Here is a 25,629-nt window from a genome sequence, read left to right as displayed (position 1 = left end):
CCTCGGGCAAGCAGTATTTGGCAAGGCTGAACTAATGACCATTATCAAAACCCCAACCAAACAGCTTCATCTCCAGGAACCTCATGAGTCAGGGCTTGAAATGAACCCTCAGAGCCTGCAGGGGAACCGCAGCAATGCCTCAAGAGAAAGTGTTAGTAGCCACCAGCAAGCATTTGACAGCATGAAGAACACTGAAGTGCTTTCATCATCTATGTCAGTAAGGAGAAGAAAAAGATACAATTCAGAACTGAGGAATGCCATGCTCCATCCATTGTACTTCCATCTAATTTTTGTTTCTCATGAAAAGAGACAAATTATAACTACACACCAAGGAAAATACTGCTCTGAAAGATCAGAGGGGGGAAATGGTCTTGGAAAGGAGACGGATGCCTTGGGCTTGCAGCATGAGGAGCAGGAAATGCTTTTTGTCTCAGGTCTGCCATGGGACCACTAAGATAAACTCCTCTGGGTTTGGGGAGTTTTCCATGTTCATTTGTACAACACTTCCCAGGTTACCCTGAGTACACGTTCATGTACGGATTATGCTCAGGTGGTGCTGAGCTGGGTGACAACTGAACAGGCACCGTGGCAGCTTAAATCCATTTCTAAGATCAGGCAGCAGTACTGTGAGTTTACTCTAAGCCCAGCAGCTGATCCTAAACCAGCATCGTAGGTTGGAAGCTGCTATCTCTTGGTTTCTTGACACAGTCGTGTCAAACATAGACAAGGACACACGTTTCTGTCAGCTGCTGAAAGAAAAGCAACCGCGCTGTGCGAATGCCCTTTCTGCAACGTCCCTGTGTGACACAAACCCAGGCGGGGCCCAGGCAGTGTCCCCTCGGAGCACAGCGACAAGCACCTCAGCCTGGGACAGCTCTGAGCGGCGCTGCCGCCCTCCCAGCCTCCCTGTCCCCATCTGCAGCCAGAGCCACTTTGCTACCTTCCTCTTTAGGTTTATGTGACAGCGTGGAGCCAGCAAGGACACAGCCTTTCTTGTGTCCTTTCTGCTGCAGGAGCTGCCCCAGGCACGCGGTGCTGCACTGAGAGCATCCTGACCTAGTCCAAAGAGAAAGGGAGGGAAGCAAAATAAGGTACAAAACCTACCTCCATGTCCACAGTTAACACTTTCTGTTCATTTATGGGAAGTGAGGGACAGAAGCACATCTTGCTTTCATTTTACAGCTTTCATTAAAAGCATCTGGTGCTGAGCTTGTCTTCCCCAGCTCTTTGACACATTGAGAGTGCTGGGCTTGCTGAGCCTGGAGAAGAGAAGGCTCCTTAAAGGGAGACCTTAGGGCAGCTCCAGTGCCTAAAGGGGCTCCAGGAAACCTGGAGAGGGGCTTTGGACAAGGGCCTGTAGGGACAGGCCAAGGGGAATGGCTTTAACCTGCCAGAGGGGAGATTGAGATGAGCTCTGAGGCAGAAGCTCTTCCCTGGGAGGGTGCTGAGGCGCTGGCACAGGGTGCCCAGAGAAGCTGTGGCTGCCCCATCCCTGGCAGTGTTCAAGGCCAGGTTGGACACAGGGGCTTGGAGCAACCTGCTCTAGTGGAAGGTGTCCCTGCCCTTGGCAGGGGTTGGGACTGGATGAGCTTTAAGGTCTCTTCCAATGCAATCCACTCTGGGAATCCATGATGATCCATCTCCTCCTGCTTGCAAAGACCAGTGGCTGTGGGAAAGGCAAGTGGCCAAAGTCCTCACACTCAATGGGCTCAGCAAGGAGTCCGAGAGACATCTCCTTGAGACCCTGACACTCTAATCCCAGTCTCTGGAGCCCCTTGTCACTACTGTAACACCCGCACACACTCATGACCGTCACCCAGTGTTGCACAGAAATCATACACCATAAAAACCATCAGGCTCAGGAGCCACCCAAAGCACTCCCTGGCAAGATCCTGGAACTTCAGCCACTCCCAAACCTGCTCCCATTTCTCCAACAAGAGATGCGAGATGTAAATACTTCTCCTCGCTCGGAATCAGAACTATTTCACTCAATGACCTGTCAGGGAGCTGCCACGTTCGTGGTTCAAGACCAAGTCAGTTTTCTGACAACGTAACAACTGCAGTGCTGCGGAAGGGGAAGTGATCCTTCTAATGGGAAACTAGAAGTTCACTCACACAACCCGCATGTTTAACTAAGGCACAAGGAATTAATCTTGCAATAAAACACCCTCTTAAAGTGGAAGTAATTGATGGAAACAACCAAGAGGAGGGATGTCAAACCTCTGCACTGCTTACTCTGTTCTAAAGCCACTTTAATACATTGGACCTTTCCGAACACTCATCATTTTCTGCGGAATGATTCGGGTTGATTATCTAAAGCCCAAACATCTGGTGTTAAAGGGACTCGTCTTAAGCTATAAAATAGAGAATAGAAGTGCACTGAGTGGATGAAGCAAGCTTAAAAACTGCAGTGAAGTGCAGCCTTGGCTTGCAGATCCATCTGATGCCGAAGTCAAGAGGCAGAGCCAGCCCGAGCGCCCCGGTTCTGCTCATATCATGTGCAATACAAACTGCAAAGCACATTTTTCTCCTGGCATTTGTTTCCTAAATAGCTCAGAAGCATGTGCAGTGGGATTGTTATTTGCAGATTTAGCATTACAACAGAATGAAGGAATTAAGAGTAAAATCTGGCACAGATGGTCATATAAAAACATCCCAAGTTCTCTCAATTAAGCATCACATGCTTCTATGAGTTAAATACAAAGAGAAATTGCTAAAATTTTGCTGTCCCTGCTGCAGCAAAGGTTAGGTCAAAAATGAATCTTCTTGGAAGATCATGGGAGTGTGTGAAGTGAAAGGTTTAGTCAAGGAACTAATGAAGCAACCACCTGGGGAAGTCATTTTTCAGGTCATAAGAACAAAGCCCAACTTGCACATGTACATCAGCCATCTCCCATCCCTCCTTTCCCACCTGGAGTTTCAGCAAGTGCAGCTGGATTGTTACCACAGCCAGGAAAGGTGAGTGGGGGAAGAAAACGTGCCACTTTTGCAAGCAGTGCTGCTGTTAGTGATCCAGCACTGCACCACGTATGTGCTTAGTCCTTCTTCATTTCCTAAAGGACTGTGTGTGTGCTTCAGAGCTTTGCTTGAGAGCATCTGTACAATTGCCTGGGATGCTTTGAGAGCATCCCCCAACTTTTCACTTTGAGAAGTTATAACTCAAATTTCCAGCTAAGTTTTTAAAAAGAGAAAAAACCCTCACACACAATCCACACGAAAGTACCAACATTTTCCAAATGTGATTTATGAACATCTTGTGATTTATAAACCAAGGGTAAGCAAATGATACCTTAGGCTCCGCTATCCCTGTGCCAGCTTTAGGACAGGAATAGGAACAAACCAGAGCTGAACTGCTGCTTTTCACCAACAGCCCAGTATTGTGCCCCATCTTGATGCCTGCTCCCTCAACAGCATGAGCAAGGGCAGCTGCAGACCCTCTCCAGGCGTTTCAGAGGCAATTCCTTCTCAGCAGCTCCTTCAAGCAGCCAAGGGTGACCCATGGGAAGCACAGAAATTAGCACCTGGTTTCAATACAAGAAACCTGGAGAGGGACAGGCCAAGGGGAATGGCTTTAACCTGCCAGAGGGGAGACTGAGATGAGCTCTGAGGCAGAAGCTCTTCCCTGTGAGAGTGCTGAGGCGCTGGCACAGGGTGCCCAGAGAAGCTGTGGCTGCCCCATCCCTGGCAGTGTTCAAGGCCAGGTTGGACACAGGGGCTTGGAGCAACCTGCTCTAGTGGAAGGTCTCCCTGCCCGTGGCAGGGGCTGGGACTGGATGAGCTTTAAGGTCCCTTCGACCCAAACCACTCTGGGATATGATTCTATGAATGCAAGTGAATGACAATGAAAAGGACTGCTGAGCAGGTAAGGGTCCTGCACTGTTAAATACACTTTAAAAATACACCTTTATGGGACTGACCTTTTTCCTATGCATTTATTTATTAAAAACCCCAAAACCCAATATAAGCCACCCAATCCTATGCTCTCTCATCTGAAAAGCTGCATTATACCAAACTTTCGCCCTCAAAGTGGACGTAGCTCCAGCATCAACAGGGAAATGGCAGCCCAGGCTGTGATACAGGAGTAGACAGGAGGGAGCTTGGGCTCCCAGGTCCTGCACCACGCTGCCATCCCTCTCTATCCATAAGGACACCCCCTGAACACAGCACAGGGAAGGAAGCATCTCCTTCGAGCCACGAGAAGGGCACATGTGCTTCTTCACAAGGGAAGGCTGAAGCTACTGTAGCTCACCCTGTAAGTTTCCTGCAGCTATTTTCTCCCTGCTCCAGCATTATGAGAATTCATGTTCCAGCTTCTGGAGACACCATCACCCACCATCAGAGAGGCAGCAAAAAACCAAACAACAACCCAACAAACTACGTGCAAAGAGAAAAGAAAGGGTCACACAGGGACACGGAGCAGCACGAATGCGAGATGAGCCAGCACATACTGTTTGAAAAGCCATTCTGATGCAGGTGGGAAGACACAGCACACCCCTGCAAGCCTTCCAAAACTCCTGTCTCCATCAAGCCCACCTCAAAGACACAGAGGAGCAACACAGCTTTCAACAGCAGTGCCTATCTCTGTGCCTTGGATGATGTGAGTGCCAGCAGGGCCTGAGCTCTGCACTGCGCTGCTACCAAGCAGCAGCAACACGTGAGGAGGCTTTGATCTGCCTCACACCCGGCCAGAACAGGCTCCATTGCTGCTCCTGTTCATGGTTTTTGCTTGAATCCTGTGTTTTGTTTGGTTTAAAAAGCTACAGCATAAATAAGGTCATCAAAACAAATCCCGTGTGGTTCATGAATACAGCTTCTATCTCTGTGTGCTCAGATCTACCCCGCTTTTATCCCGTCATTTAGCTGGATTCAATCAGAACTGAAAAAACAAAACAAAGCAGGAGATGAGCCAAATGATGCTAAACCTAATAACAAAACGTCCATTCCTTGGAGGTATTTTACCAATAAGTTGAAGCAGCCTCTGGAACTAATCTGCCAAACTGAGCACAGCACATCTGCACGCAAGCCTCACCTGCAGAGCTCAGTTAGTGCTACTAATGAGGACAGACAGGGCTTGGTCGCATCTCTGCTTGCTTCGACACCAGTGGATTCCACGTGTCAGAGCTTTCAGCCTTCATTAACAGTGAACATTTGGTCCCTTTTCCCTTTTTCCCCCCAGCATCTGATCTTGTTTTGCAACCTTCTTCCCCTTCCTCTACCTCCAGACAATGAGCTGCGGGCGGGCTGGGGAAGAGCCTGAAGTGGATTCAACATTATAAACTATGAGAGAGAGGGGACGGTGTGTGTCTGGGGAAGAAGATCTGACACTGCAACTCAAGAACCACCTTGTTATTCCACATGAAGGCTACAAAGGGCCGGAGTCGCTGCTGCTGGGGCTCAGGCTGGTTTTGTCCCAGTTTAATTATGTTTTCCTGACACTCAAACTGTGCAGTTGTGATAATGGGACTTAGGCCACCAAAACCTTTATCTGAGCAGAGGTGAGGCACGGGAAGGCTGAAGAGATGATACTCACACCTTCATTCCCATCTCCAGCATCATCCTGGTCTGTTTCACCCTTCTCCCAGCATCAGGCTTGCAGCCTGCTGCACTTCTCACCTCTCAACAAATACCAGAGTTTATATGGCAGAGGACAAGGGGGTTATACAGCGGCTGTACCCTCCAATTCATATTCCCCCTGCCAATAGAATATAGCTATTTTTTGTGTGTTTGTATATATATATATATATTATACATAGAAGTGTTTACACTAAAAAATATACCTGGAAGTGCTTAGACCAAAAGCTTTGCATGAAGATAGAAGCAAGATAAGAGAGAGCCAGCCTGTCTCCTGCAGGTAAAACACCACCGTTTCAAGCCAACCATTATAAAGTAATATTACAGATGTTGTGTTCAAATAAATTCTACTTTGAACAGTCCATCTAAAGACCTGTGCTCCTGCTGCTGCCTTACAATTCCAGTCAATAGGGAATGGGTGGTAAAAAGCACAAACAAACAGCATGGCAGAGGCAAAGAAAACTCACCCTTGGGCCACAAGAAGCCAGTGGGTCAGGAACTGTCTGCAGAGCACATCAGTCTGGCACCACTTGCCCTACTGCAACTTACTTATTATGGCAATAAACCCCACAAAAGCAAGATAAATGAATATAAACCGGCGCTGGCGCTGCACACTGTGCCCGGTGGTTGCAGCCAGCAGCTCCGATCCCAGCTCCGTTTCCACCTCTGTCCTCCCGGTGAATTACAATTTATTTCACAGACTTTCAGCCTTAATGGGATTATTCGCAATGAAGGTGCAATCAATTTTAGGCCCAAACTAGAGTGCAGAAGCCACAAGTGTTCTCTGCTGTAAATGCATCTGTAATTACTTTCTAAGACTACGATCCTGCAGCTTACCCTGGGGACTCCTCTTAATTATTATTACGTATCTTACACGGCCAAGTAGAAACACTCACTGAGGAAAAGACTCTCAGAAACAGATAATGTAAGTGGATGGGACAAGAAGAGCAGGGAAGCAAAACACCGACACTAACGAGACCACGTCAGACTCTTGTTAATTGCTGTGTGCTAAGACTTGCAGCATCCCACATCCTTTTACTTCTGTCGTATGATATAGTGACACCTGAACCAAAGAGCTCTGACACAATTTGGCACAAAGGAGCAGAGCTCTTTATCCCTTAATCCCAACCGCAGCCCCACGCGTGTGGGGGTTTGTTTCCTTTATGAACTTATCGGGGAGAGAACTGGCTAAATTAGAGTCAACGTTTTCATATTAAAAACCAAATCCCATTCCTTGTGGCACCGAGCATCAATAGAACGGTCCTAATCCCTTTCTTCACGCACCAAACATCGTTAAGATTGTCCTATCCTGATCTTTACCCGTGGCGCTGATCAATACTTTTAACACGTTGTATTTATCCTCTATTTATCCAGCACTGACCCTCCCTGTGTTCATAAAGGCTGTTCTCATTAGCTCTACTCTTTGAACCTGCTGTCAGAAAGTTTATTTCTTTTCCTTCTCACGTAAAAAACTCTATTTTCAAACTTCCACCTTTCTCCCCCTGTGCAGGTCTCCAGAACGTCTTTCCGTTGCACTCTATTTATGTCTATCTTTTAATATCTTGGAGTCTCCGCGCTCCCGAGCAGTTTCAGCCGGAGCTGGGCGCAGGGCTGGATAACCCCGATGTCCTCCACCACCTCCCGTGGACCCGTTACAAAACGGGAGACAAAAAACCACCCCAGAAACGGTAAAAATCTGCTCTTTCTGCTCCGTGAACAACTTCCGAGCGCGTCCTCAGCGCAGCTTTACAGCGGGCTTCCCCCTTTACAGCGCTTTAAAACACACTTTCCCCACCCCGCTCGCAACTTTAAGCCGAGGGACACGCTGAGGTGTTCCCTCAGCACGCAGCGGCAGCAGAGCCGCCGGGGCCGGGCCGGGGCTCCCTCAGCCCGGCGGCGCCATTTCCCCTCACGGACCCCGCGGCCGAGGCGGGCTCCGGCCCGGCCCGTTTGGGCCCCGTCGCCCCCTGCCACAAGATGGCGGGCGGCGCGTTCCCGCGCTGCCGCTGCCGCTGCCGCCGCCGCCCGCACTCACCGCGGCCCGAGCCCGGGGCCTCTCCCGCGGACCGGCGCTGCTCAACTCCCGCAACAACTCCTGCCCCGCCGGTCCCGCGGAGGCCGCGGCGCATGCGCGGCGGCCCCGGCCGCGGCTGAGGCGGCGCCGGGGGCAGGGCGGGACGGGGACGGTGATAGAGATGGGGTCTCGGGGGGAACGGGCTGGGAGCAGCGTGGGGCAGGTGCGGGGATGGCTGCGCTTGGGACGGGCTGGTACTGGGATGGGGATGAAGTGGGACATGGAAGCACTGGGACAGATTGGGACTGGGGTGGGACTGAGCACTGGGATGGGGATGAACTGGGACATGGAAGCACTGGGACAGATAGGCACTGGGATGGGACTGGGATGGGGATGAACTGGGACAGGGCAGGAACTGGGACAGATTGGGACTGGGCACTGGGACACGGCTGGTACTGGGATGGAGATGAACTGGGACATGGAAGCACTGGGACAGGGCTGATACTGGGATGGGGATGAACTGGGACATGGAAGCACTGGGACACAGGCACTGGGATGGGGCAGGCACTGGGACATGCAGGTATTGGGATGGGGAGATAGTGTAACAGAGAGGCATTGGGACGGGCTGGCAGTGGGACATGGAAGCACTGGGACAGGCACTGGGATGGGCTGGTACTGGGATGAGGATGAACTGGGACATGGAAGCACTGGGACAGATTGGGACTGGGCACTGGGACAGGGCTGGCACTGGGATGGGGATGAACTGGGACAGGGCAGGAACTGGGGCAGATTGGGATTGGGTGCTGGGGCAGGGCTGGTACTGGGATGGGGATGAACTGGGACATGGAAGCACTGGGACAGATAGGCACTGGGATGGGGCAGGTATTGGGATGGGGAGATAGTCGAACAGGGAGGCATTGGGACGGGCTGGCAGTGGGACATGGAGGCACTGGGATGAGCTGGGACTGGGACATGGAGACACCAGGACATAGGGGCATTGGGGCAGGAAGGCACTGGGACCCTCGGACTGTGATCAGACAGGCTCTGGGACAGAGCTGGCACTGGGACAGGCAGGTATTGGGATGGGAATGAACTGGGACAGATAGGCATAGGGATGGGAACGGACACTGGGACAGGGCTGGTACTGGGATGGGAATGAACTGGGACAGATAGGCACAGGAATGGAAACGGACACTGGGACAGGGCTGGTACTGGGATGGGCAGGTATTGGGATGGGAATGAAGTGGGATAGGGCTGGCACTGGAACACATTGGGACATGGAGGCAGTGGGATGAGCTGGTTCTGGGACAGAGTGGGATGGGGATGAACGGATTCATATAAAACATTTCCCCTTATTATCTGCATTTGTTAAACTTGTTTTTCCTGTTATCGAACGTTATTTTCCTCTGTATTTGAATCTTGAGACAATAAAAGCAGCACTGGCAGGATTTTTAATGGTGCTGTGGGGTTTTTCCATGACAGCAGGCCCCAAGCTGTGACCACTGAAACGCAGTTGGGATTTCAGGGGAATAACAAATGAGATTTGAAATGGCTCATTTGAAATACACATCGTAATGGTCTTCATCCCTCGAGCGGAGCACAGAAAATACCGGCTTCCAAATTAGCCAGAAAACAAACGTATTCCTCACCTCATCCGTGTCAGCGAGTCCCAGCTAAATCCCTAATTCCACAGGGGTTTGAAGTACTCATTGGGTCCAGGTTTACACAGATGTCAAGAAGCCAAAAGAGTTTACAACTAAGAAAACTATCCCTGTTTATTTAGACTCATGTTTTGGTTTTAATTGGAGGAAGGTTTTATTGAGATCCCTATTTCAGGGCTTTTTGCCCCTTTATCTCACTGCTTTGACTTAGCTTTTGACACAACCAGCCCTGTGCCTGCCACGAGTTTCTCTTCCCTTCCTCAGAGCTCACCTGCAAGTTGCATTTGCCCTGTGAGATGGGTATCCCAACCCTAAATCAGATTGTGGGGCTGTTTTTCTGGGTAAATCTCTCCAGCGTAAAGCTGAGAGAGAATAATTTAATTATTCCAATAGAAATATTGCTTGGAAATACAGCAGAGCTATTGCAGACATTCCACTGATTATTCTTCTCTGGAAATACGATATTGTTATATTGGTTTATTATTGCTCTTAGGGCTGGAGCAGCTCTGCTCTGGAGCCAGGCTGAGAGAGCTGGGCTGGGGCAGCCTGGAGAAGAGAAGGCTCCTGAAGGGGAGACCTTAGAGCAGCTCCAGTGCCTAAAGGAGCTCCAGGAAACCTGGAGAGGGGCTTTGGACAAGGGCCTGTAGGGACAGGCCAAGGGGAATGGCTTTAACCTGCCAGAGGGGAGATTGAGATGAGCTCTGAGGCAGAAGCTCTTCCCTGGGAGGGTGCTGAGGCGCTGGCACAGGGTGCCCAGAGAAGCTGTGGCTGCCCCATCCCTGGCAGTGTTCAAGGCCAGGTTGGACACAGGGGCTTGGAGCAACCTGCTCTAGTGGAAGGTGTCCCTGCCTGTGGCAGGGGGTTGGAACTGGATGAACTTTAAGGTCCCTTCCAACACAAACCATTCCATGACTGTGACTTCATTAACAGGCAGAGCCCATCTGGATGCTGCGATTCAGAGAACGGGGTTTCCGTGCAGCAACTCCCTTCCAGGAGAGGGCCATGCATGAACTGAACCTTCAATCCATTCCTGGAAATCTGTGATCAACAATTCTCCCCCCATTTTGAGAGGACATTAAGACAAGTGCTGCTGCACAGCACCCAGAGCAAAGACTGGTTTGTGCCATCAAAGTCTGCAACATCCTTGTCCCACGTGGGTCAGACGAACTCCTTCCTCTATAGAAAGTCATGGTTCATGACTGAAATCCCAAACACACAGTCATGGACCACGAAATCAAGTTAGAAGCACAAGTAATATTCAAGTGGTTTTCTAAAGCAAGAAGCCATTCTCTGTGAGGAAATCTCCTGCGAATTCAAGCTTACACCAGCCAATATAAACCACCACCAATCACAACTTCATGTAACCACCACCAAATGTCATCAAGCAAAAATAGTCTTTATTCAAATTTCATGGAAACAGGAATCACTGTACTTTGCAAGACAGGGAAAAAAACATAAAATAAAAAAATAATACAAAACAAGGATATTGCCACAATACGGAATTCTACTTTTCCCTATGGATTTCTGCAAGTACCTCTTTTATTTTCCCCCCACCCACCCCCCTTTTGACTGTGCTATTCACAACTTGAAGTCCAAAAAATAGGGAACAAAAGTAGTATGAAACTTAAGACTTAGCACTTCCACTAAATGGTGTACACCAAAGGGCATCAGTTCAAGGGCAAAGACTGCTGAGGCCATCATACCTACCTATCAGTCAGCACTGCAACCCCCTATACCCACCAAGGGGCGATGCTCATCCCCTGCAAGGCTCTTCCTGGAAAAACAGGGTAATTTGGGTGCTCTAGAAGAGTTAGATTTAAAGAGCAGCTTTCTCTAGGGTAGAGAAATGAGCAGCCTTGCACCAGTGAGCACTGCAGGGAGGGAGCACTGCGTGAACAATGAGACATCCCACCAGGGCTCTTGAAAATATACAGCATCGACGTGTTTTCTACTTCAATCACTTGAGCTACGACTACTACACATGTACAAAAGACTCCTCCAGCCGGTCCAAGTGTGGGTGCAGCAAGGTTAGGATGTGGAGCGAGACCGTGACTGTGATCGGGAATGTGACCCAGAGGCAGACCTAGATCTAGACTTGGAGTGGGACTTAGGCTTTGAAACAGATTTAGACCTGGAACGAGAATCTGATGTGACATTTAATTTTGACTTGGAAATGGACCTAGACCTGGAGCGAGACACCGGACACGTGGCTGCATCCTCACCCCCAACTTTCGCCTCCTTTTTGTCAGGCTCTGCTTTTAGATGCTCCTTCTCTTTGGAGGCTGACCTGGACCGCTCGTGGCCGTCCTTCCTTTTCTTCTTGCTACTTGGTTTGCTGTCTCGCTTGCTGCGCCTCTTGCTTTTCTCACACTTGCTGCGGCTCCTGCTTCTACTCCTGCTGTTATCCCTGCTTCTCTTCCTATTTTTCCTCTTATCCTTACTGTGGCTCCTGCTCCTACTCTCGTCCCTGCTCTTGCTCCTGCTTCTAGCCTTGCTGATGCTCTTCTCCCTGTCCTTGCTTCTACTCTTCTCCTTGCTCCTGCTCCTCATGCTCTCCCTCAGCTCCCCCCTGTCCTTACTCCTGCTCCTGCTCTTTTCCTTGCTGCAGCTCCTGCTCTTTGCTTTCTCATCACTGTTATGGAGAGTGCTCTCAGATTTATCTTTACTTTTGTTTCGGGATTTCTCTGCACTCCTGCTGCGGCTCCTACTTTTATCCTCTTTACTTGGAGTTCTGCTTTTCTCTTTTTGGCCTCTGCTATGGCTCTTGCTTCGACTATGGCTCTTGCTTCTGGAACGGGACACAGACCTGAAAGCAACGGGGAGATCCACTTTAGTGTGTCTTGGACTTGACTAGCACTTAGTGTGCATAATATGGTAGAGAAAGGCAAACAACATTCCTACTGGAGATTCAGGATGATGCTTCTCATTTAAGTGGGTAACCCCCGTTTCTTCCAACACAAAGACATACCTGGATCTTGATCTACTCTTGGAGCGACTGCTACTGGCACTGTGGCTCCTGCTCTTATGAGAGTGTCTGCTTCGCGAGCGAGACCTGGAACAAAATCAATCAGCTCAACATTAGCACATGCCCCCAGAGAGCTGCTGATCCCCTGGTCCCCTGTGGGTAAAACCCCACAGCATTAAAGCATCTTTCAAGCAGCTGAATGGTGAGATTGCCACGCAATAAAGTTACAAACCTAGAGCACCCTCCTCTCTACTGCTACATCTGGAAGTGAGCAGGGTTGCTCATCTGGAAGAAAACGTGCAACCTTATTTAAGATACGGAAGCACGACTCATTTTCCCAGAGTTTGAATCCAGTGAGATGCTAGGACAAGGCTTTGCCTTCAGGTTCTGCTTTCCTAAGCAAGCTGTTCTGTGAACAGAAGAAGTCTGCCCAAGTTTTCTTGCAACAACAAGTTCTACCCCAGAATGGAAAAGGGGAAATACTTGGGGTTGTGTGCTGCAGCAGTTCTCTCCATCAGACAACAATCACCTAACCTCTAACTAACAGGGAATAGGTGGGGGGATCCGAGCTGAGAAAGAACTTAGTCCTGGTGCTTACAGCAGAACACAATGCTCAGAGCCTAAGTGTTAAAAGCACCTTCTGTCTCATCCTGTATGCACAGCTCCACCTGCCACACAGCCTTCTCCTGCCAGACAGCAAGGACTATGGGCTTGATGGAGTTGGGGAGGGAGAGCAGCACACTGTAGCCAGCAGATACATTCACCAAGGGAGACACCGCTGAGCAGAGGCCTCCTGTCCCTTGGTTACTGACAGGTAACTAATATGTTCTCAAAATCTAGATTTATTGAGAACTCTGAACACTTCCAAGGTGTTCTGGGACCTGCTGCACGTTCATGTCAATGCACCTAAATTCAGCCTGAGCTACATTAGACACATACCTCGAATGGCTTCGGCTCCTGGAGTAAGAGCGGCGCCGTCTCGATCCAGGTCTGTCTTCCACTAATCTAATCTTTCTGCCATTTACTTCTGTCCCGTCCAGCTTTTCAAGGGCTCTTTTCATGTCAGAATAGGATTTGAACTCAATCACACCTTCATTTTTCCTTCCTTTGTGTGCATCTGCATATGTCACTTCCCCTGCCTGACGCATATAATCCTAGAGGAAGAGGACAGAATAACCATTGCCTCAAATCCAGAGCCAGGCTTCCAGGCTGACCCTGTTCATTCCTACAATGAGGTTCACTGGGCCTCTTCTGTTTACAGCAATGGCAGCAAAGGGCTTTAACCAAACAGCATTTGCAGTGCCAAGGATTCTGAGCAAGCCAAGTAACACACTTGTGTGTGTGATTAGAACCAAGGTGGTGATAATTTGGAGCCAAACAGTAACTTAAGGTCTTCCATCTCGAGTCTTATATCAAATAAGCTCTGGACTATGAGTTTCAAATTAAAAAGAATATCAAATTAAGGATATCAAATGCTTGCTCTGTAAATCATGTTTTCAAAGGTAACTTGGGAGAGGTGATAAAGGTTGAATATGAAGAGGCAAGAAGACTACAGGCAAGCAGACTTCCCTTTGTCCTCCACTTGGGTAACGTCTCATTCTGCCAGAAGAACCCTCCAGTAAGTAAAAATTCATTTTCCCACTTCATGCTTCCTGGCTTCCCTGTTTCCCCTCACGAAACACCTCTGGTTAGCAGGGAGGGCCATTCTGCCCTGCTTTGAGCAAGCCCTCAGCCACTGCAGGCTTTGGCTGCGATGGCATCAGGGCACAGAACTCCAGCTCCGTCTGGTTTCGACCCAGCTACTCCCAGCTGAAGTCCACTGAAATGAAAGCTATTCAAACCCCAAAGCAGTGCATCCAGTAGAGGATTAATCATGCCATGCTCTACTTACAATTTTTAATACCAGAAGCAAAGACAAGCTACTGATGGTGTGAAGCATTAACAACAAAAGACATTTGAAGAATCTCAGTACATACCTGAACTAGAGTTACATATTCAATTACAGACCAGTTTCTACTACGTCAAAGTTAGTTTAGAACAAGTTTTACACATCCTTAAAAGAGAACCATAAAAGAAAGCGTTCCCGTAAGAACAAGTGCTTTTAACCATTGCTGCTGTGTTTGATAAGGAAATAACTATGCTAAGTTTGATAAGGACAAAATACCTTTTTGCACCTACTATTAGAACTCTGCTCCCTCAATCCACGATGTAGATAAATCAATACTTCACCTCCAGCGTACTCAGAGGTACTGTGGCCTACACAGTGTTACCCAACGCTGCTGATAATCCCCTTCCACTCCTCTGGACTTCAGAAAATACTAGCTTTTGGCAGAGGCTTTGCCCAGTTGCTCCTTCTGGAAGCATCCTTTCCCTGAAACTCCCTTTACATGGTGTGGAAATTCTTAACAGAGGCTGTGCAAGAACGATGCTATCGTTCCCAAACAGCTCTAGCACCTTACAAGTTGATGAGGAAAATCCAAAGTGACAAACTCCTCCATCTCTACTGAATCCTACCGCTGGCTGTGATTAAAGTCTGTTTTGACAGGGCTTAAAGATAAAACACATCTGTACGTGATGCTGGTTTGGGGTAAGGAAAAGAGTTATTCTCCCACTGTCCAGACATTAAGTCTGTAGGTGCAAGTCCTGACATTGCATTCATGATTTCACAGATGCAAATACACTTCCATATTGACTTAAGGTGTGTATTGCTTCCCAAATCTACTTGTATGTGTGTGAGCACATACTGCCAAGTTAAAGAACACGAGTGTATACGTTTTCCTTGTTGAAACAGACACTCACTTTTTTACCCTTTGTGCTTTTTACTAGCGAGAGGGTAAAGAAAGGGGCCCCATACCTTAAGGTCTTGCCAACTGCAGCGGCTTGACAAATTTTCCACAATCAATCTGTATTCTGTACGGGTGGGAGGACCGTACTTATCTCTTCCGCTTCTTCTATAACCATATCCACCTTTAGGAGGTGACAAGCAGACAGCAGTACTTCAACTGGGGCAATGGAGCGCTCGCTCTACATCCACACACAGACTTTTCTGCCCCATATGTTTGCAAAGACATTAAAGCTCCCCCCCATCCCCAAGTCTAAATTCCATCCCCCCTTGGAGCAAACATTACGTAGACCCAAAGCATAAAGAAAAGCTTACTACAAGCACACTATTAAAACAAGGCACATCATTAGAATTACGCTACGAGGAACATGCAATTAAGTTTAAAGTTAATTTTGAGAACAGTTGGAAAGAAGCAACTGAATGAAGCCAGTTTACTCAGGTTACTTACATTGCTTAAAGGCTTTCTGAATATCTGACATGAATAAAGCTTTTCAGGCACCTATTTCAGATTAATCTCATCTGTCTCTAACCCTTGGGATCCTCACCACCCAGGTCTAATGGGAAAAGCTTGCGGTCGTCAAAAGGGCCACAAAGGTCAAAGAGCCACTCATGGAAAGGTAACCCAAGGCCAGCAAATGGAACGGGCAGTCATCTTAGCCTCAAAGGACTCTTTCAATTAAAACATTGAGGTCTTTGTTAAACTATGTTAAACATCACAGTGCAAATAAACCATTCAAATAGTTAAAACGAAATGATAATAATAAAAAAAAAAAATGGTACGAGAAACTGTTTTATTAAGTTATCCATTAAAATCATTTAATACAACAAACAAGTTAATAAATATTGCGATCGACAGTTACATTTACAGTTACAGAACACTAGTCACAACTTGATAGCATTTTCTTTTAAAATTACTTAAAAAAAGGGGAAAAAAAAAGAGCAAAAAAAAGAATGTTTTATTTAAAAGAAGGCACGGATACAAATGCATGTTAGTGCTTACTGCGTCCAGAACCGTAACTGCTGTCGCGCCGCGGGCCTCGGGCATGCTCCACGATCACTCTCTCCCCACAGAGATCTTTACCATTGAGCTCATAAACAGCATCATCCGCATCCCGGAGATCATCAAACTCAACAAAGCCGTACCTAGAGAGAAGAGAGGAAAAGAATCACTCAAGAACTGACCCTGAGGTATCTGTGCTCAAGAACATCCCACAACAGGTTTCTGCTGAGTGCCAAGAGCGTCCCTCTCTTTGTGCTGTCCTTCAGGTGAGCATTGGTTGTAACCTCCTGAAGGCTACCTTGGCATTTCATGGACATCACAGTCTCCATGGATTAGCATTTATCCTGATTTTTGAAAAGCCCTGGGTTCATTCCTGATTCTATTAGGAAGTTACCTTAATTCCTACTCTTCAAATGGGATTATTTGTTCATCTCCACAAACAGAAATGGTCTGTACACCCTGCATGAAAGGTCCAGCAAGAAAGAACATACAAAGGCAGGTCAGGAAAAGAGGTTTTGTTTTAATCATCTTCTTGTCTCTGGACAGTACTGATGGTTTGGGGAAGGAAAGCAACGTGCTCATGCAACAGGCCAGATCTTCCACCCTCCAATACTACTTTCAGCTTCCTATGTACTGTTGCCAAAGTGGTTTATGCCTGCTGCATTTCCAATGTCCTAGCATCTCGGAGAGCATGGAGAGTCCAAACCGTGTTAAGGGACTTAAAATCCAGCAACATGAACAAAAATCCAGCAACATGAGAAACAAGTTCCGTGGGCAAAAGAAGAGTCCACCTGCAGCCAAGAGCCTTGAAGGGCAGTGCAGGTCCAGAGAAGAATAGACAGAGTTTTGTGTTTGAGCCTCGCTCAGGGCTTGGAAGCCACAGTCAAGTGCAAGAGGAAGGCTACAAACTGAACAGAAGAGTTAATGCTTCCTTTCAATATTCAAATGAACATTTTGGCATCAGTTTCCTTTGCCAAAAACAAACACGAGACAGAGAGAAAGGCTTGCAGAGCACTGCCTGCCTGGGAAGTTAATGTCGGTTTGACCTTCAGAGGTGCTACAGACATGAAGGCCAATGCCAGGCTGCTGCAAGGGCCTGATCCCTGCTGGCGAGAGACCCTAAAAGACCAAACACAGGGTTTTAAAGTTACTTCCCCTGGTGCTAAGGGACAAGCTGGTGACTTGCTTATGGCTGCAAAACAAATTCACAGCAGCACCGAAGCAAAACTCAAGGCTGCTGCTTTCTAACCTGACAAGAATTAAACACCTCTTCAAACCCCAGCATTGTGTAATGTCATCCCGATGGATCAGAGGAAGAGGACAGAAAGCAGAGTGCTGCTTATTGGAGTTCAGAGTCTACCTGCAGCTGAAATCCTTTCTCCTCCGGTCACACTGGATCCCAGAGTCCCCCAAGCAACAGCCAAGGATGCTGCAGCCCCATCACAGCCTCTTTTCAGCTGCTGTAGGTGAACCCATCATCCTGAACTCGGGTCTTAGCAAGCCACAGGAGGGAACTTTGGTGAGTGCTGGTGTTTTAAATAACCCAGAACAACCCCCGGCCTCCTCTTTTAGGTCATTCCATTTCTCAGCTTTCTCACCACCTCCCCCAACCACAGCCTTACCAACGCTGCTGTGTAACGGCACCTGCATTAACGAAACACTTCAGAACGTCTCTCAACACCTCAAATAAATGGCTGCTTTCGCATGCAAGCGCCGTAGCTTCATGGAAAGAAAGAGTGATTGATTTATAACAACTGAAACAATCACAGTCATTATAAAACCATTCCAATTGCGACTTTCTCCCCTTCCATTCCAAAAATAGAGCCAGCGAGCGCAAAGGTTTAAATGAGATCTCACCCGAACAGCAATCACTGACGGGTGAAGTGCCTGGTACCACCAGCACTTGCAAGACAATAACGGCAGAGATATTTGAAGCTGGAATAATGGGGGAATAGCTGAATGTGCTCAGAGCACAGCATGGAACTTGGTCTTCCCAGAAGTTGTTTGTTGGTCACCCCAAAGTATGGTACCCCCGGCAACGCCTCAGTGCCCAGCACCAGCGGGCTGGCACCAAATTCCAATGGGAATTTGCTCCCAAGATGGTTCTCCCTCGACAGGACTGGGTCTGGCAAAACTGCAATGGAAAACATTAACGTTTTTCCTCTCTTCACTCATTCCAAAAAGGAATGTTTACCATTTACCCTTACAGTTTTTTTCACCTGGGGATATAGAATCAGGGAATCAACCAGGTTGGAAAAGACCTTTAAGATCATCAAGTCCAACCGTTCCCAGCACTGCCAAGGCCACCACTAACCCATGGCACTGAGGCCTCGGCTACACGGGGTGTGAACACTTGCAGGGATGGTGACTCCAGCACTGCCCTGGGCAGCCTGTTCCAATGCCTGAGCACCCTCTGGGGAAGGAATTGTTCCTCAGCTCCATCTAACCCTCCCCTGGTGCAGCTTGAGGCCGTTTCCTCTTGTCCCATCCCTTGTTCCTTGGGAGCAGAGACCAGCCCCCTCCTGGCTCCATCCTCCTGTCAGGCAGTTGCAGAGAGCGATCAGGTCCCCCCTGAGCCTTCTCTTCTCCAGACTAAACCCCCCCAGGTCCCTCAGCTGTTCCTCATCACCCTTGTGCTCCAGGCCCTGCACCAGCTCCATTCCCTTCTCTGGCCCCACTCCAGCAATTAAATATGTAAGATGCAAGTAGCCCTGGAATAAGATCTTACTCTGATGGAAAAGGAAAAAGCCAAAGTTACAAGAAGAAACTTCCAAGTTCTTTTTAAGACAAACAAGCTCACACAAACCTTGAGGTGACTGCACTCGAAGAATGCTAAAAGTCACTCCCCACATCACTCACACATGAAAGCAACACTGACCCACCTGTTAAATATGTATAATATTGCACTGTATGAGCTAAAAAACGCAACTCAAAAGCCGTCAGAAGCGGTTTTACACCACAGAAAGCCACAACTGCTGACATAGCCTTAACTATAGCAATCTGAACCTGCTGTTATATGACAGCAGTGCAAGTAAATCTTCTTTTAAATGTCTACTATTACTACTTCATATGTGGCATAAAATTACTTTCTAAAAATGCCAATGCAATTTACTGCAGGTAATGTGAAGCTACACCATTTTCTGCTCATGCCTCAGACAAGGGAAAAGCTACAGGAGCATGTCTTCATCCCAAACAATGCCAATAGACTGAACCTCCTAAAAGGTGAGATTTGGGGGGTTTTAAATTTGAAGTGAAAGGAAAAAAAATGTGATTTCCTAAAACTGCTCAATACCTGAAATCAAAGGCAGACCCTCATCTTCCTCCTCCCTCACCTGCATCACTCTTGAGCCCCACTGGATCATCCCAGCTGGGTCCTCCTCCCCACACCAGCTCACGACCCACCTCTACAGCATTCCCCCACTGCTCATGAATGGCTGGTGCTGGGATGTGGAGCCCAAAAGCACAAATTCCACATGCCAACAAGGACCTTGAAGCTGCTGTCAGCCAACAGAGCCAGAAATCCATGCAGGTTCCATGGGTGGCCACCCACCTGAGTTTAACCTACAGCTCCAGAGTGGATCAGGAGGCTCCCAGCAAAGAGGGATCCACTCAATTCCCACCCTGCTCTCCTTGCAACTAACCAAGTTGATGGTTTGGCAGCTTTCCGAATTCCCTAGTACACAACTGCTGCATATGGACATGGTCCCAAACTGAGCCTCCAACATTCCCCCTTGTCCTGTTGCTACAGTCCCTCTCTTGCGTCCTTGTAGACCCCCTTCAGATATTGAAAAGCTGCTTTAATTCCACTGGAATTAAACCCCAATTCGTTAGCAGGTCACCTGAGCATCATCTGGGTGCACTGGGTATCATTATGTTGTGAAACCAAGGTGATTTTGTTTTAATATCAACTGCTTTAACTGAAGTTAATGGCATTAAATATTTTGGTGGGGAGAGTACAAGGAAACCAACCCAACAGTAGCCTGATGAAAGCACTTCAGGATATAAAGCTATAAAAGGAATTAAATCATTGAGTTAATCCTACAAATACAGGCTGAGCTCTAACTCACAGCTGAAGCAATCTGCCACAGAAGCAGCAAAGAGCAAGTGAACAACTCAACTACATCGAGTTTCCTTCTGTTGCCTGCTACTTTGGAACTCTGTCTCCCCCAAGTGAAGTCACCAAACGGACTCTAGATCTGGAATAAAAGTGTTATCACACACAGAACTCCTGGATCTTCGATACAGATGGGCTGTGCCCTGCTCCCCTCTGTACCTGTTACCGTTCAGACTTCAGATGCCACAAGTTTGGGCTGCTCAAGCACGCCCCAAAGTCGACTCCTGCACCCACAGCACCTCCCTGCAGGTGACTTCTAAACACTGAGGTGGCATCATCAGGCTGGTCCTTGATAGATATTTATCAATAAAAGCAAGAAAAGAAGTCCATTAGCCATGTCAGTCATCACTCAGCAGTTCTACATCTGGTAGGAAAGTTTGGTTGGTTTTGGGTTTTTTTTCCCCTACTGAAAGGTTACTCAGCAACAGGAATACTAACCCCCCCAAAAAACCACTTTCAGGGATACACAGTGGGACTGAAAACCAGCACACTCAGATATTCCAGTTACGGGCAATCTTCAATGCAGCCTGAAGCTGTTGGTTAAAACACTGACACATGCACACTCATTTGTTTTAATAATGGACTTTATTCAGCTTATAAACCTGTTGTGTGTCCACCTACCAGTACAACCAGTGGTAAAACTTAATGAGCCTTTTTTTTAATGCTCAAGGACTAACTTTTAGAAGAAATCCCTCTTCTTCATTTCTAAACTGAAATTAATACCTGGCTCTCTGGGCTAATACTAATAATCCATATCCCACTCCTTCCTGAGCAACACTTCAAGCTGGGTTTCTTGTCAAAAGTAAAGACTCCAACACTCAAGAGGCTTAAAGTGTTGAGGAAAAAAGGCTACCAAAAGGAGCAATTTGTTTTCTCCTGGAAAATCCACACTTGTCTGTCCTGGGGAGCAGGATCCAGACCCTCTAGAGGCAGCCAGGGCTGAGCTGCTGGAACAGCACAGGGGTGAGAACATGCAGGGTCTTGGGGGGGCTGGACACCCCCAGGGGATGATGCCACCACATGTGCCCTACCCCGAGGTGCAGATCAGTGGGGGTCCAAGAGTGGATTCCTGCTTGGGAAGGGGGGTCCTACCCACCCAAAAGGCTTGTGGTGGGTGCTCACCCCGGGGTGTAGAGCAGCCTGGGGAGCGCAGGGGAACCCCTCAGGGCCACCCAAAGCGGGCCAGGACATGGGTGTACCTGCAGCAGGGACTCCAGCATCTTGCCCTCCTCCCCTTCCCGTTGCCATGGCAACCCAATTCCCCCCCCCCCCCTTCCATGGACCAAAGCATCCTGCCCTCCCTCCACCCAGGCCCAGCCGTCTTGCCCACCCCGTTGCCATGACAACTGAGGCGTCCTCACCCCTTCTCCATCACCTCAGACACCCGAGCGCCCTGCCCGCCCCACAGGGGACCCGGGGAGGGGGGGGAAGTGTCCTTCCCTCTCCTCACAGCCGCTACCCGGGCCCGGGCCGCGCTCCGCCCGAGCGTGGGGGGGCAGGCAGAAGGAGCCGTGCCGTGCTGAGCTCACCCGTTCTTGAGATCGACCTCCAGGATCTTGCCGTAGCCCTTGAAGAAGCGCTCCACGTCCCGCTCCCGCGCCTGGTAGCTGAGGCGGCCGATGTACACCCGCGGCATGGCGGGGGGGGCAGCCGAGCCGGCGGCGGCGCCACGTCATGGCGCAGCGCGGGAAGAGGAGGGGGGAGCCTCAGGAGGAATACGTCATGGGAGGCCACGCCCCCCAGCCCGCCTGCCGGCTCTTAAAGGGGCCACGCCGCTGTGTGAAAGTGGGGGTCTCATATATAGGGGTATCCCCCCTTCTCCATATAGAGGGGATGTATCCATTTCCCTATATGCAGGGCACTAATGGGAGTCCTCTATGCGTCAGGGTGCTTGTGGAGTCCCCACTTCCCTGATAAATAGGGGGGGGTTCTCCCTTACCCATGGTCTGGGGGTCTATGTGGACGCCCTTCCCCATAGACAGGGTGTTGTTGGAGTCTGTCTTCCCATGGCCAGGGGGATGTGGGGTGCCCTTCCCCATGGGGAGGGTGGCGGTTCCCCTACTCCTGGGTTGGGGGCACCCCACAAGGTCCCCATTCCCCACATTGGTGGGGGGGATCCCCCATATGCCAAGGTGCTTATGGGGTCCCCTATAGGGCAGGAGCTTGTGGGGTGTCCCCAGTACAAGAGATACTGTTAGGCCCCTACATCCCCAAACGCAGACAGGGAGGGGTGTCCCCCATCCCCACATCCGGGGTGCTCAGGGGTTCCCATCCCTCTCTGGGGACACCCCCTATTGCTGGCCGTGCTCAGTCATTCCCCATTCCTGCCGATGAGCTTCAACATCCCTCTTACAGATCCCTAAATGCCATTTGGGGGGACTTATTTTTATCATTTCAATTGACACATTGGATGCCTCAAGCCCACCGAACCCCAGCAGAGGCTCTGGGGAACATTTCAGCTTTAGCAGCCACCACCCCCTAAAAACCCCCCTCCATCACCCCCAAAACATCCATCCTGTACATGTGCAATGCCAGCAGCTGGATTTCCAACCGGGATCCCGCTCATCTGACAAGTAGAGTTAAACTTAATTATTTATTCCTTCGTGCCCTAGTGTAGGAGTAAGCGCTCGGGAACATCATGTGCAAGTGAGTTCTCAAACGCTTGTTAGGTTTTATTGCAGAATCAAACAAACAAGGGGATTAAAGCGTTGCATTAATTTTTCTGGTTTATGTCATCCTTAGTAGTGCTTTTAACCATCTCAAAGTCCTTTTCTTGCTTTTTCCATCCACTTGCTGCATCAATCAGGAAAGCTGTGGGACACACGATGCTGCTCTGCCTCCACAGTGTTGGGAGAGCCCAGAGGAGATGATGGGTTTGATGCTCTGCATCCATGGAGCTATTTCCCTGCTGGGATTTTACAGCAGCCCAGATTCTCCATAGGAAAAGCCAAGAGGCCTGCACTGGGTGTAAAGTAGCCTGAGCCATAACGGACCCCAACAGTTAAATGTAAAGGTTGGAGGCTCCCAGTTTGTAGACAGGGAAGAGCCGAGCTCCTGTGGTGCCGAATGGGAGCCGAAGAGATGGAGACATTGCAGTGGAGCATAGGGGGTATCATAGAATCCCAGACTGGTTTGGGTTGGAAGGGACCTTAAAGCTCACCCAGCTCCAACCCCTGCCACAGGCAGGGACACCTTCCACTAGAGCACGTTGCTCCAAGCCCCTGTGTCCAACCTGGCCTTGAACAGTGCCAGGGATGGGGCAGCCACAGCTTCTCTGGGCACCCTGTGCCAGTGCCTCAGCACCCTCCCAGGGAAGAGCTTCTGCCTCAGAGCTCATCTCAATCTCCCCTCTGGCAGGTTAAAGCCATTCCCCTTGGCCTGTCCCTACAGGCCCGTGTCGAAAGCCCCTCTCCAGGTTTCCTGGAGCCCCTTTAGGCACTGGAGCTGCTCTAAGGTCTCCCCTTCAGGAGCCTTCTCTTCTCCAGGCTGCCCCAGCCCAGCTCTCTCAGCCTGGCTCCAGAGCAGAGCTGCTCCAGCCCTCGCAGCAGCTCCGGGGCCTCCTCTGGCCTCGCTCCAGCAGCTCCACGTCCCTCTTGTGCTGTTGCCCCAGAGCTGGATCAGGACTGCAGGGGGGGTCTCCCCAGAGCACAGCAGAGGAGCAGGATCCCCTCCCTGAACCTGCTTGTTGGGACCTCAACATGCCCTGAGGGACATAGGACAAGAGCCACAAAGGAGCTGTTCCTGCAGCCATGTTCCTCCAAGACTCAAGACCAGGGTGACAGCTTGTCAAAAGACTGAGACATCAGTGAGTGTCCTGGACTAGGGTCTAAGGGTTCTATCTCAAAGAAAAGCAGAGGAGCCCACCCCAAAAATGGTACAGGAGTGCAGAGCACCACTTTATTTCATTTGCAGCATCAGTTCAGGTGGCATTTCACTCATACTTCATCCTACAGAGCAGCACAGAGACCTGCTGAAAGCTGAGAGCATCACCCAGGACATGCACAGCCACGACAGCAGCAGCGCTGCTGAAATCAGAGCAGGGTTATTCCACACAAGAGGGTTGGGGCATTTCTGCACAGGCGGAAGGAGCCCAAGGGGGAAACTTCAGGTCTGGGCACTCTGGTGCCCAACACTGCAGCCTTCCCCGTCCTGCCCTGGGGACCAGCTCCCAAGGGCAACGGGAGGCAGCACGGCGCCAGCAACACAGGCCAAAGGCAAATACACTCAGGGTCACTTCTTGGCTCAAAACAGCTCTCTCCAGGAGAAGACAACGGGGCTTTCTAGCAACTTCTGCTGCCTTCCTGTTGCCAGGACATGGGCACCGCGCATGGAACCATCATGGAACCATCATGGAATACCAGCATCACGGCCAGTGTTCTGGAGAACTTCAGAGGCTGGTGCCACGGCCCTTCCTCCTGCTGAGCAGCAGGACCCAGCCTGGCTGCTTGGGGATCACAGCTCGACATTGGAGCCAAACACAAACCCCAAGTGATAATGGAGATGCCTTCAGCAGAGACATCCTCAGCTTTGGCCAAGCATTGAAGAGGTGACACGGGAGCACCTTGGGGTGCTGCCACCGCACCTCCAGCAAAGGAAAACACCCTTCAAGGTTTCCCTGATGCATCCTGGGCCCTGACCATGCAATTTTGTGTTCCAGAGACCTCTGCCAAGCCCAGCCTGTCTGCACCCTGCTCCGTCCTGATGGTGATGTGGAAGATCATCAACTGCCACCTCTTCCAGCCCATCTGGTGGGTCGACAATGGAAGCTGCATTGTCATTGCAGAGAAACTCTTCCAAAAGGAAATATTTGGCAGGAAGGGAGTACATAAGATCTTTAAGGCCAAGAACATGACAAGATTCCTTCTCCAACTCCATCTCCATTGCTTCTGCTGGATGGAAGAGGATATGGTCGGAGACACCCCCATCAAGGAGGTGCAGGCAGTAGCAGCAGCAGAGCCTGCTCTGGGGCAGGTACGTTGGTTCCTCCGCACAGAAAAGAACCCCCAGGACAGTCGAGGAGAGAGGTTCATGTCCAGATAAAGTAAGTTTTGCCAACAGAGGACATGGGATGGGAGCAAGTGGCCTGCTTTTGTCTCAGGGCTCCTGTTCAGGAGTTCTGGATGTGAGATTGCGGAGGAGCAGCAGTGCTGACAAAAGAGCTTTGGGTTACTTCTGCTGACTTTGAGCCCGTGAAGCACAAAGTTTGTGCCATCATCTGGTGCTTTTCTTGTGCTTGCTCCATATCTGGCTGCAACAAACATTTCAGTCATCTTGTGGCAGCTGCTGAACGCTGACGAGATACACGTCAGCACCAGCGTTACTCCCAACAGGCCCATTCCACACTCAGGTGCTCTAAAATGAGACGTATTTGGGTTTCTCCTTTGGATTTTAGGCTTTTGAAGGCCCTACGCTTCTCTGCTCCCAGCTGCTGAAAACACAAGGGTGGTTATGACTGACCCAAA

The 25,629-nt window shown here is 49.5% G+C and overlaps 2 protein-coding genes across 5 annotated transcripts in view; both read right to left on the bottom strand.

Moving 5' to 3' along the window:
• LOC115615792 (lethal(3)malignant brain tumor-like protein 3) overlaps window positions 1–7,678 on the bottom strand; it is a 52,144-nt gene extending 44,466 nt beyond the window's left edge. For all 3 annotated transcript variants that reach the window (XM_030504382.1, XM_030504384.1, XM_030504385.1), the window contains exon 1: window positions 7,607–7,678. The gene's annotated coding sequence lies outside the window, so the exon portion shown is untranslated. The remainder of the gene's footprint in view (window positions 1–7,606) is intronic.
• A 2,942-nt stretch (window positions 7,679–10,620) lies between these two features.
• SRSF4 (serine and arginine rich splicing factor 4) lies at window positions 10,621–21,884 on the bottom strand. 2 transcript variants are annotated; one of them, XM_030504388.1, is made up of 7 exons: window positions 21,697–21,856; window positions 16,054–16,196; window positions 15,502–15,722; window positions 15,066–15,178; window positions 13,151–13,365; window positions 12,215–12,298; window positions 10,621–12,052 (listed from the first exon to the last, which is right to left on the bottom strand). In XM_030504388.1, exons 3-7 carry the CDS (start codon window positions 15,530–15,532, stop codon window positions 11,275–11,277), a joined length of 1,221 nt encoding a protein of 406 aa, XP_030360248.1. In that variant the 5' UTR covers window positions 15,533–15,722; window positions 16,054–16,196; window positions 21,697–21,856; the 3' UTR covers window positions 10,621–11,274. The 2 variants fall into 2 exon arrangements, with proteins under 2 accessions (XP_030360248.1, XP_030360247.1); XM_030504387.1 differs by lacking the exon at window positions 15,502–15,722 and having other exon boundaries at window positions 21,697–21,884.
• Window positions 21,885–25,629: the final 3,745 nt, after the last annotated feature.

The sequence above is a fragment of the Strigops habroptila genome, chromosome 12, assembly GCF_004027225.2.
Source record: "Strigops habroptila isolate Jane chromosome 12, bStrHab1.2.pri, whole genome shotgun sequence".
Classification (NCBI taxonomy): Eukaryota; Metazoa; Chordata; class Aves; order Psittaciformes; family Psittacidae; genus Strigops; species Strigops habroptila.
This window is presented reverse-complemented; position numbering and strand designations above follow the sequence as displayed.

What these genes read in the sequence shown, in the direction of transcription:
- SRSF4 (XM_030504387.1), bottom strand. Translation starts at nt 21,803, where the DNA reads ATGCCGCGGGTGTACATCGGCCGCCTCAGCTACCAGGCGCGGGAGCGG. An exon ending in GCAGTTGGCAAGACCTTAAG is followed by an intron (nt 13,366 to 15,065) that starts GTATGGGGCCCC and finishes CTCTTCCTCTAG; the next exon opens with GATTATATGCGTCAGGCAGG. An exon ending in AAGAGTAGATCAAGATCCAG is followed by an intron (nt 12,053 to 12,214) that starts GTATGTCTTTGT and finishes CGTTGCTTTCAG; the next exon opens with GTCTGTGTCCCGTTCCAGAA.